The 13,434-nt window shown below is 34.4% G+C and overlaps 1 protein-coding gene across 1 annotated transcript; it reads right to left on the reverse strand.

Moving 5' to 3' along the window:
* Positions 1-6,802: 6,802 nt before the first annotated feature.
* LOC109186482 lies at positions 6,803-9,313 on the reverse strand. Its single transcript, XM_019336476.1, has 2 exons — positions 6,936-9,313; positions 6,803-6,882 (listed from the first exon to the last, which is right to left on the reverse strand). Exon 1 carries the CDS (start codon positions 9,251-9,253, stop codon positions 6,959-6,961), a length of 2,295 nt encoding a protein of 764 aa, XP_019192021.1. The 5' UTR covers positions 9,254-9,313; the 3' UTR covers positions 6,803-6,882; positions 6,936-6,958.
* Positions 9,314-13,434: the final 4,121 nt, after the last annotated feature.

Raw genomic sequence — 13,434 nt, forward strand, 5'->3', positions numbered from 1 at the left:
ATAATGTAAGATGTGTAGATACTAATATAGTATGTGTTACGGGAATTATTACTATGCTTAACACCCAGCTCAACAAGCTGATTTAGAAGCTCGACAAGGTCATTTATAGTGCAACATCTAAGGCAAAACAAAGTTGGCAACTGACTTGGTAGCTCGGCCACATACGCCCAAGAGTGCTTAACGACTAGAATGTTGTCAGAGTTAATTACACCTAGTGAATAAGCACTAGTGCGTGTCAAAAGGAATTGTGGCATGTACAAGCATAAACGACACGTGTAATGAGGTGTTTAGTACATGATAGTCCTAAAATAACTAGTACAATTATTATCTTTGTAATAAGATAAAAGGAACAACAACTTCAATACAATTTTTCACTATAAGCTTTGTGGACCTAAGTTACTCATTAAAACCTTTTTCTCTCTCATTGTTACCGTACGTTCCACTACTTCTCATCATTGAATATAAGCTTAAATCTAGACCTATGGTTTGATGTTAAGGCCATAGTGTATATATTTACGCTTTAAAAAAAGTAGATAATATTAGATAAGACTTATGATATTGGGTCAAAAGACGATTTAAGACCATCTCCAACTTAAAACACCAAATTCTGTTCTGAAAGCAATATTCTCAATATATTCTTACACTAAATTTTATTATTACACTAAAATAATTTATATTCTCATAAATTCAAAATTAGATTAATACTTTTATTATTTTAATATAACATATAGTTGCATTTTAATGTAATTTAATAAATTAAAACTTTAATTATGTTTTATGCAATTTAATTTTTAATTAATCTATATTTAATATTAGATTATATGTTAAAATATTTAACAAAATATGTAAATATATATATATTTTAAAAAAAAAAGGATGCAAAGGAAATTATTAAAAAAGACCAAGAACAAAATTGAGAAAAAAAAATTTCAAAAGTTTTGCCGTACATGAACAGTACTGCGCCAAATACTGTTCATCCACCCCGCAAAACTTTTGCCATTTTGATGTGTTGATTGGAGAGCAATTGCGCCATTTCTTTTGCCAATATGCCATTTTACCGTGTTGGTTGGAGATGGTCTAATCTCCATAACCATTAGACTCTATTAATATATATTTAACATACCCAATCAAAATGCATGGATGTTCTAATATAATTACTTCAAGTAAATGAAAATGGGTTGTCTTGAATCTTTTTCTTCCCTAACCACCCAAAAAAAACAATAGAAAAATTATCCATTGATGTTGATTGGTCGTTCTCCCACCAATGACCTCTCATGAGTAATGGCAAACAATATTTATAGTGATGATTCATTCTTTTAGTGTTAATTAAATAAAATAAATTCCAAACATAGAATATAATATTGTATGTATGTATATATATATATATATATATATATATATATATATATATATATATATACTAACTTGTGTATTCATAACACAAATAATATCTCGTTCAGTATAATAACTCACAAATCATATATAAAAAATAAATTGTTTTAAAAAAACTTTAATTTGCACAATGAATAACAGGAATTAAACTTGTAATCTTCTCGTACGAAAATTATGCTCATTAATTAGTGATTGAATTCGAAATTATTTGAGATGAAGAGTGGAGTGACGTCAGCTTGGTGGTTTCATGCTGAAATCAACTTTCCAGAAACAAGAAAGCGGGATCCAGCTTTAATTTTCATTTATTTTGAATGGAAAAGAACATTTCAGCAATGAAAGCAACCTTAATTATTATATAATGATTTGTTTAACATAAACAATCAATTATTTGAGGAGCATTTTCAATGTGAAAGGTATGACAAAATGAATTATGTATGACTGACTGACCAATATGTCTTTTCTTACTCTTTTCCTTTCGTTCCATCAATAGTCTCTGGTCATACACAACCTAGACATAGCTCTTCACTATACATTTTACGTCTTTCGTCTTATGTTACATTTACTCTTCTTCTTCTTTTGTAACCCTGAACGTATTATTATCACAATTAATAAAAGAATTTTACTTCACTCCGACAAATGTAGGCACACTGTTGAATCACGTAAGTTTTATACTTTGTTCTTTCCTTTGTGTCTTTGTTCTTGATTTTTTCATCTCGTTTTTCTAACATCTATCGACATTATTCTTTTGCCTCTGGTTAAGTATATAATATATAAATAATAAATGTGCAATCCAACTATTAGTTTAGACAAAACACATGGGCTGGTACACCACTACTGGAAATTATGAAATTTCCAACCACCTGAAAGTGATATTAAATCAAGTCAAAAGTCTTGTTCCGATCATTTTTAGTATTCGAAAAACCTTTGTTGCTATTTCCGACCACTTTTTGGTATCAACTTGATTTAAGATCACTTTCAGGTGGTCAGAAATTCCATAATTTCTAGTAGTGCACTGGAAAGTTTTTCAAAATATATGTTTTTTTTTTTTTAATAATATTTTTTTTTTACATATATATATACTACGCAGGTAATTTTCAGACATATTGGTTATATGCCCAGGATAAAAGCATAATAGAATTAAATATCTTATTTTATATGAAGATAATTGCTGTAAATTAAAGCCACCCCATACATTCAATTTAAAAGTCAAGTAAAGCTGTCATTTGGAGAATTTACAGCTTATAGTAGTTAAATGATGGGTATGGTACGAGGTACGATGTTTCTTGTGACTAGCTAGATCGAGAACCCAGGATTTATAGTGATAAACGTTTGATTTTGATAATTAATATCAAAATACTGTACAAATTAAATGATGGCTAACATAACACTATTAAGTAGACCTTGTTCATGTATAATAGTTAACAAATTATACAAAAGAGGTAAATCATACAAAAAAGATTACATGTGACAGACTTGACTTAAAGAGGTTATCAATAATCAAACTCATAATATTTAAGTACGAGAATTATACTCTATTCACTTTTTTTAGTACTATATATTGATTCTATTACAAAATAGTATTTATTCTATACTTTCTCAATGGCCCTGTTTGGTAAAAAATTGGCCTATAGGTCAATTTTGGCTTATTTGACCACTATTAATTGTTTGATTTAGTTAAAATATCTATATAAATGTTTGGTTAATTAGCTTTTTGCAACTTCAAAAGGCTAAAATTCAAAAAGCTACTCTAAGCAATTTTTTCAATTAGCTTTTTGAGAAAAGAAATTATTCCAAACAGCTATCAGCTAATTTACCAAACATTTTTCTACAATCAGCTAATGTTATCAACTATTTATACTCTCTAATTAACACAACCAGCTATCAGCTAACAGCTAACAGCTAATTTTACCAAACAGGACATATGTTGCAACCCAAAGGGTCGATCCTGTGACCTTTCTTCAAGAATAGTCACAAATGTGTCATCGGAACACAAGGTGTTTGGCATACTCTACCCACTTAGTTATCCATTTCAAATTGAAACTGTTCCATTTTAGGCAAAAACAACTTGTAGCAACTAGCAAATATTAAAAATAAATTTAAATTTAATAAACAATTATTATCATTTATTAACTCAACTAATTCCGCCTCCGTACACTATTTTTGTCTTAATGTTTTGATTTTTATTTTTTAAGGATGGTCGAATGGTTTTGAATGGAAAAATGGGCATATGAAGGCAACATATAGACGGATAAATAGTATACTCCACCCACAAGCTACCAATAACATGGTTACACGTGCATGTCTCCACTTGATTTTGAGGATCTTTGATCAAATTAAAATTAAAAGGAGGTTAAAGTGTAATTATTTCTAACAACCATTAGAAGTACAAAAAATGACTTTTTTTGTTGTCATACCCTCTTCGTCGAATCTGTCGCACAAATGTTTTTAACATGATTTACTTCTCTTATACAATTTACAAACAAGTAGATATGAATAGAGTTTATCTAATGCACGCTTTCTTGTAGTTGCTCGAGATTTATTTCGTTGCCCAAAAAAGGTATGCATAGTACATAAAATTTATGATTTTTTTTTAGTAACAACTGATGCTGTCGTGCAACCTCACCAAGTTGATGCAGATAAATTTTTAAGATTTTTATTCATGTCTAAATTTTACAAACTTTTTCTCTCTCCTAAATCTTATAACTTTTTTTTTAGTACTACTGACTCTATTACAATGTAGTATTTGTTCATAACTATTTTCTCAATCTAATGAAGCACAAATCTTATAACTTTTTATTTTTGTGTAAATAGTTTAAATACATCCATTAATTAAACTCTAAATTTTTAAACTTTTTCTCCTTAACTTCTAAACTTTCTCCATAAATTTTTTTTCCCTCTAAATACCTTAACAAAGCAAACTTACGTCAAATTTTACTATATGTTTCATAACGTTCATATAAACACTTGTATATTTTAATTTTTGTTCTTTCTACGAGCTTTTTATTCATAATTTTTACTTTCTCTACGAACTTTTTCTCTCTTAATACCTAAACAAATTAAAGCTAAATTTCATTTATCATCGTCAATTTTTAACATATGTTTTATAATATTTATATAAATATTTGTATATTTTGATTTGTATTCTTTCTACAAACTTTTTATCTTTAATTTTTAAACTTCTTTTTCCAAACTTTTTCTCCCTAGATACCTGAACAAAGCAAACTTTTCATCTTACACGGAAAATTTTACTATATTACCCGTATAAAAACTTTTATATTTTGTTTTTTATTCTTTTTATTTTATATGAGTAATAGAATTTTTCCCTTTAAAAAAAAAAAAAAAACAACGGATAGTTGTTAGCAACAGTAATTTGAGACTGGGAACAACAGTACGTTGTTGTTTGCATCTCCAAAATGCTTTTGCAAATAATAGCTGTTTTGCTTGATATGGTAATAGTATATCGTGTATAAATAATTTTTTTTATGTATTATTAATAGTATAATTTTTGTAAGAAAATTATAAATAATAGGGAAAATGGTCAATGAAATAAGCCTTCAAACATTACCTAAGAAGTCAATTAGGTCCCTAAAATTTTTACCAAGACTATGTGGTCTAATGGTACCCGGGTGGAGGTGTTATTGGTTCTTTGTGTTTCAGTAGGTTGAGAAAGTATATGAACAAATATCACAATGTAATAGGGCCAGTAACATTAAAAAAAAAAAAAAAAAGGTCCCTAAAATTTTTAAATTAAAGTAGCAATTAAACCCATCAATATTGTATTTTAGTGCAATGAAGTCCAAAAACCGATTAGTAATCTACTATCACAGGTCACTAGGGCTCCGACAATATTTCTGATGACAAAAACGATCGGCGAACACGCTAGCCGCCGTGGAAACCGAGAAAGAAATCGATATGTATTTAATTGCACTCTTTGAAAGTTCAAGGGCTTAATTGATTTTTCGTGTCAAATTCAATAATCTATTTGACCCGTTTCCTATAATGGTAGGCAATATTATCAAAACTATAAACAAATTCAAAAATATTAATACTTATTTTTTTGGCCTCAAGTCATGTTTTGACATTTGAACTCTGATGAGACCAAGGGAGTGGGTGGCGGCGCCCACCCCCTAAATCTTCCAAAGCTTTCAATTAATAAATTGTAATTTTGTAAAATTTTAAGAATTATATATTTGTATTGAATTGTAAAATTAATTCCTTTCCATATCAATTATATGTAGGTAGGGTTGCCGCTTGGAAGGTTGAGTACTTGAGTCTAGCATGTTATCGAAATGTGACGTTAATCACTACACAAGTATAAGAAAATAAAATTGTGCATTCGTTATTAATTACAACTTGTGGTGTAGTGGTAAACGCTTGTTGTTCCGTTGAGGCGGGCAAGTTTGATTCATACAAATTATTAAATGTGTTTTTTTTTTTTTTTTTTGCCCTTAAAAGAGTGACCGAGTGGGTAGATCATGATTTTCATATCTAAAAGTCACAAATTGGATTCTTATCGGAGGTTGCTAGCCCGATTGGGATTTCTGGTGAGTGTGCAGGCAATTCTCAGGCTGGTTTGGATGTGGAGGTTGCTAGCCCAGTCGCCGGAGGAGGCTTTTGGTGTTAGAGTTGTGGCTGATACTCCGGGCACTAGCATTCCGGTAACGTGGTCTCAGCCGAACACGGTCAGCTTTTCATGCAATGGTGAATTAAAGCGCCAAATATTACGATTCAACCGGAATAATTGCGAAGTTACTAAACTACCCTTACCATCGCCGGAAGTTGGCCATCCAAGTCACCGGAGGACTAAAATGGTTAAAATTTTGATAGTCGGAGGATTTGATTAGAGAAATCAAAATGATTAGGACTAAATTGGTGAAATCGACATAGTCGAGAGACCATTTTGGTAATTTGCTCTATCTAAAAGTGACAAATTGGATTCTTATCAACACACTCTCGATCGAACTCATCAGGCATGGTCTTCTTAGTTCGGTATACCTTTCTTGTGTAATTTGTGAGCTATCACACATGAAAAAGTTTATCCAATTTATATTCTCCAATAATGACTACAAGTTAACTTCATCACCCAAATTATATGTGTTTTATAAAATAAATCTTTCTCATTTAAAAAAAAAAAAAAAAAAAAAAGGTTAGTGTTATCCATTCAACCATGATGTTGATGTAGAGTGGATATAATAACTTGATACATGCATCAATAAAGGATAATCAGGAAAAAAAATCATTAAAAGATCTGTTAAGGTCATATCAATGTTGTATAATGTTGACAAATGATTAAGCTCGCCTTTAGGGTTATACATTCAGATTAGTTAATTCATTCAGATTAGTTAATGATTAAACTGCACAGCAAAACATCATATGACTGTCAAACATATGCAATTTGAAGACATCATTCTACTGAAACATAAATCAATCTTTATCCTCTCCATTTACATCAGTAACCAATAAACATAAGTCTTACAAATTCTCTTTTACAGCTACCAAAATATACATAAAAGGGGTTATAACTATAGTTCAAGATAAAACACTATGAAGTATTAACTGAACTGAATTAGTCGAAATTCAAAATCGCATTGCAATCAACGTCTTGAAGATTTAATCTACCCATGTACAGTTCGCTTATATGGACGGGGCATAACGGGAGACACTTCCTGTTCAAACTATCGTGAATGGAACCCAAACCTCGAACCCACTTCTCGTTTGATGAGTCGAGGTTAAGAATTTTCTGCAATAAGCGTATCCGGTAGACAATAGTATCGTTCCGGGTGCAAAAATGAGCAGCACATCGATATGAAGGCTCGTCAGATGCGAGCCTAACGCAAACCATTGTTAGAGCTCCATCGATAGGCTTTGGATCGGACAAAATGTTATCTCCCATCGTTTTCACGTCCCTTTCTGTAGGGAAGTGGAGTTCTTCAGTTCCATCGATGTTGAAGACTTTCAGATCTTTCGTGAAATGTCGGATAGCTTCTCGCTTAGTGGATTCGTGCTTCTCTGCTAATGTCAGGATGCAAGAGAATCGGAGATGGTAAGTTACGACGGTTTTAACTTTTTTGAAGTTGTGGGCACAGCAAAAGAATTCGAGCCATCTTCTCCCGATTCCAGCGTACCACTTGATAATATCGACATCTTCAAGAGCGACAAGTAAACTAATTGGCCGAGGACGACCCATGTGGTTCGTAAACCCGGCCAGTTTGATAGCTTTCCGAACAGTTTCGATTGGCGCTTCGACTTTTATGCACAGCTTTGTTAAATCCTCAACTGTCCTTTCCGAATACTTTCTCTCCTCTTCTTCCTCCAAACGTCTTTCGTGCTCCTCTATTGCCTTTATGGCTTTCCCGGGATTCAAGAACTTGTCGACTTGTTCCTGGAAATCGTCATAAGCATCGATAAGCTCTCGGGGTAATTGGTCTCTAATCCTTTCCAACAATAGAAACTCACCAGCAGAAAGTTGCCTATGCCATTCCCGACGCTCATCCACAGATTCTAGAAACTGTTTCACGACATCCTCAGACCAGGTTTTAAGAATCTCTCTCACTTCGCTCTCGATCCGGAAGTCAAATCTGAACCCATCACTCTTCTTCAATTTCTTAAACGAGTGATTCAACAGCTTCATTCCTAATTTCTTCCTATTACTCTCTCTCGCGTTTTTCATTTCCAAGAGTCTAACTTCTTTCTGTCTGAGATACTTCTTCCTCGCCCTAATCGCCTTCTCGGACATCGGTGGATTCAAGACGGACGGGGCAACAGCCTGAAGCTCCATCCCCAAAAACTCAATCTTTTCGGAAACAGCACTATGAATGACGGTTCTCTCCCTGTTAACGCTCAACGCCAAATCCTTCTCCAAGGAATTCACAATTCGACTCTTCAACTCCATACTCATCAACTTCGTCCCAGATGTGATCACTAGAATCTCGTCCAGATACCTAACTGCATAGATCTTCGGGGGCTTATAGAACGCCCTACCAGAAGAGGGCGAAACAAGGACACCGATTCGATTCTCCCTGCTCGTTTTAACCCTAATTTCCTGAATTTCGTGATCGAACGAGTTGAAGTAAATGTTGATCAACATTGGGCTCAACCTGCATTCTTGAGGAAATCCTCTGCCTAAATAACACCCACCCAATTCAATACTAATAGCCTCACATTCACACAACCTCATCACCAAATCAATCAAGTCCTTATCTTTAATTTTCTGTTCTATAAATAAGCACAATTTATCAACATGATTAGTTCCAAATTTTTTAGGGTTGAAGGAAACGGTGAACCACCAACTAGGGTTCTCTACAGAGTTCTTCAGGTACCGAATTGCAGTGTGGCGGCCCAGATTGGGTCGGCCGCCGTATGAAAATGTAACGAAGCGATCATCGTATACGATTTCAAGAACCATCCTAATGGCTTCCATAACAACTTTGAGCTTCAAATTAGGAAGAACGAGCGGTTTACCTCTCCGGGTCATCGGAGGAATGGCGCGGCAGCAGGACTCGACGTCCAGCCGGTGTCCGGCGAGCTGGGCGGCGAGTTCTTCGACGGAGAAGAATTCGGCCGAGACGGTTTCCAGATTGAGCGGCTCCGCGGAGGAAGCGGCATTGGGTCTGAGGCTGTTGCAGGCCGCGAGGAGGACGGCGGGCGAAGCGACGACGTTTCGAAGGAGGCCGTGGAACTTGCCATGGCTGCAATGGGAGAGAACGAGCGCTTTGAGCTCCGGTTTAGTTAGGGGTTTTGATGGGTTCTGGAGAGGAGCTGGAGAGGCGGTAGAAAGGTGGAGGCTTGGTGGTTTGATGAGTCGAACGACGGCGGAAAGATGAAATCCGGCGGCTTTGGGTCTGCGGAAGGTGAAGAGCATTGAGGTAGAGGCGGCCTCGGCGACAGCCTTAACTATTTTCCTGGTTAAACAATAAATGAAATGGATTAGTCGCCGGACTCAGTGGTCTGCACCCTGCCGGACTGGACTGGGCGAGAGAGGCGCAGGCTGGGAGTGTGAGGAAGTATATTGAAACTAGAGTTGGGTCTGTCATTTTATATTTGGGTCAATTTTATTGTTTGGGCTTAACATATATAAGGGCATTTGGGCTATGTAGAAATTGGCAAATTGATTATGTACTGAGCTTCAAAACGACGTCGTTTTGTTTAATGAAAAAAAAAATCATTCGTTCTGCGTCATTCAGCAAAAAGTAATTCTGTTATTCAGTTTCATTTTGTATACATTGCAGTTTCAGTTCAACACAATTACATTTTCATTTCGATATAATTACAGTTTCATTCGATATTTATACACTCAAATATGTGAAAATGTTATTTAATTTTATTTTATATACATTTTAGTTTCATTAAAACACAATTACATGATCATTTCGATATAACTACAACTTCATTGCACAATATGCACTCAAATATGTGAAATGTTATTCAGTTTCATTTTATATACACTGCAATTTCATTTCACCACAACTACAACATCATTTTGATATAACTGCAATTTCATTTGATAATATATAAAATAATATGTGTCGGTTTAGATACACTGTAGTTTCTAAAAAATGTACGCTCCGTTAACAATAACGACACGCCCCCTCACGTGTGCCGTGGACCGGTAAACCGTAGTCGCTCAAACCCATGACCTTTGGTCTGGCTTTGATACCAAATTGAAGCATATGCTCCATCTCAACTAAAAGCATAAACTAATAATTGGATTGCACATTAATGACTATGTGCTCACAATGACACCTCGTTGTTTGACCTAAAAAGAGTAGTATTTGAGTGTTAATTTAAAATAGGAAACATGAGAGTGGTGAAATAGTTTTTGTAATTAAAAATAAATTGTAATGGTTGTGTCAATAAATTTTAGTATAAATACTGAATTGCTATAAATAGGAATAAATATTATTTGTTGTACTAAATTTGACTCTGTTACAATGTAGTATCAAAGAGAAGCGCCACAATGGAGAAATATTTAAACTTGATTGAACTATTATGATATATAATAATAACTTGACCGGGGTTCAACAAAATTACCAACTTTATGTATGATTTTCCTACAAATTTAGATTTGCTGGGAGAAACTTTTGCTCTTTCAAGTGTACGTATTTCCGCTTGCATTACTGGAGTTCTTCAAAAGGATTTGTTGATGAGAAACGGGCCGGATCAAGAAATCAAGAACAAATACAAAAACAAAAGAAGAATATAAGTTTTACGTGGTTCGACAATGTGCTTACATCTATTGCTCTGTTCCGTTCTACCCACTTCGCTTCACTACGCTTCAGCACCTGGGACATACATGCACAACAGGTATGCATGCATGTGTTGAAATGATTCTGGTGCAGAATAGTATTATGACTCTACTAGAATAGGAGAAGAGACATTGTTGGTGGTGGGGAAAGATGAGATGGAGGTTGCTAGCTAGCTGCAGTAGTGTTGTGTTTGGGCCATCAAAAACTGCAATAATATACCCAAGTTGCCATGTTAGAGCTGTGAAATGGGTCTGATCATAGCACAATAAAAAAAGGTAAGAAAGCATCATGTGCACATTCTTGTGCTTTTGCTTTTGTCTAATTGACTTACTAACCAAGTTAAATGTAACTTCAACTCCTCTCCCGAGTTGTTTATATTGGATTTCTTAGTTTGAACTGATCAATTATGGACAATCAAAACTGGTTTACTCCACTTGTGGTCTTTTGACAGTTAAGGTTATAAGGCGAGTTTCACACAGAGTGAACCTCCATGTAACTGCTGAGGGCTTTTTTATAATTCTAAGAAAATATATAAGCTTAACTTGCCAGCTAGAGTTACAAGTCAGATTTCATATAGAGCGCACATTTGAATAACGGATGCAGACGCCAGGCGGGCTTTCCTGTAAATCCAAAAAGATCAACTTGACCAAACTCAACTTGATCGGTTCAACTTGACATGCACAACAATTAATCAAATCAAATCCATTATTAAAACAACATTAGAAATGTTCCAATAATGTTTTCATAGTTGTAGAAGTATGTGATAGACAGACAAAGCTAAGGTAGTTAACTGATTTAATTAGATGATACCTGCCCCACCCAAAAATATCTTGGATGATATATAGAACATGCATATTAGTGTGGGCACAAGATCAGATCTTGGGATCATCATCATCATCATATATATTGCATGAAGATGGAAGTGGATATATATATGTATATTATATATATGAGGTGAGAGGATTGAGGAAAGTAATTAAGTAAATGTGCACATGTATGATAAGATCCACTACATCTATACCTGCTTTCTAAAAGGCATGCACTGTATGTGAGATATAGATATTTGTAGGCAGCCATGATTGATGATGCTGTGGTCAAAACCCTCTCTCTCTGTCTATATATATCTCTCTCCACTGTATGAGGATATACATAGAGGCAGGTATACACTGTGCACCAGGCCACCACACCACCTTGCATCTGAGAGCAATATGCACTGTGAAGATAGAAAAGGGGTTGGGGAGAGTGGTCGTCGTGGCTTTCATCAATTATATAGTTTGTTAAATATCCAATTGTGGGTGCATGCCATAATTCCACCATAGAAAGCAACCTTCACTATATGTAGGGTATCATTCAGGATATGATGGAGACTGGTTGTTAGCAGGCCGGGCTTCGGGGTGGCTGGTATACTTGCATTGATTGCGCTCAATTTGCTCCGGGCCTGCCTGCTCTACTACTTATTTTATATTCAAAGTGGGCAGATTCATTGTGCGTACCAGCATTTAGCCACGGCTGTTCAACCATTGAGTCACCTTAATTTACATCTTCACAAATGCTCTGTCGGGCCGGGGTGTAGGACTCTTGGGCCTCTCACGTCCGGCCTAACAGAACATATGGGAGGATTAACGTAATTCAATTAAATACAAAAGCTCGACATTTGCTTATTACGCACGAGGAGCCCCTCGCTTTGAGAGGTTGTTCCTACATTGTTGCTGATGAAACTCGATTCAGAATCAATATTCCCAAATTTCACTCTTGTGACCAACTAAATTGTCCATATAGACTTACTCATCATAAATTAACTACACGAGTAGTGATCATCAGTTTGTGCTTGTGCAAAACTTTGTATATATATACCACTGACGTTTTGCTTTTCTAATTTAATTTAATTAGTTGTAAGCTTGGTAGGTAGGTGTTATATACTACGTACAGATCATGCGCCAGAAACCTTACGTGGGATGATTTTCTTTATGAAATTATGGAAACGTCTACTTGACTCGGGGCACGGTACGGTTGTGATCATGAATACAATTACCTTAAATTTTAAGAGAAAATATTTTACTCGGCAAGTTTGAAGTGGTGTCATCACTATAACTTAGAGATTTTTTATGGTGTCAATTATACTTAAACAATATATATATAAATATATATATATATATATATATATATATATATATATATATATATATATATATATATATATATATATATTCATACTTAATTGTATTGAGTACTATTAGCATGTGACAAGATAATAGAACATGCCGCTAGACCCGATCTGGACCCTTCAAGGCAGTTAAGGCTGTCAAACAATAATGGCTAAGAGTTGAGCATTAAGCGTAGAACCAATGCACTTAGCAGTTATGAAGACCAGAGCACTTATGAAGGAGAGCGTCACACTTATTAAGAAATCGTTACTATTGTATTGTATAAAAGCTAAAGTCTATATATGTAAGATGGACGCAATATAATCACTTGTTTACCTGTTAATACGTATTACACACTATATCTCCGATAGCTTTATTACCCATTGGCGTGCACCAACACCAATAGTACATTAGTACCCAATATTTACACATATTTTTATACAATATACCATATTTAGTTATATCTAGGACAATCGATTCAACACCATAGAAAAATTTATAATTAAAATTATTTTTTGATTGATAAGAGAAACCAATCATCTTATCTGAGAATGTGCATTAAGTAAATTTCACTTTGTGATTCTGGTAAATGACCATTAAATTAAAAGATAAATCAACCTAAATTATTAATAACAACTGACCAATTAAAATTA

Source organism: Ipomoea nil, unplaced genomic scaffold, assembly GCF_001879475.1.
Source record: "Ipomoea nil cultivar Tokyo-kokei standard unplaced genomic scaffold, Asagao_1.1 scaffold1407, whole genome shotgun sequence".
Classification (NCBI taxonomy): domain Eukaryota; kingdom Viridiplantae; phylum Streptophyta; class Magnoliopsida; order Solanales; family Convolvulaceae; genus Ipomoea; species Ipomoea nil.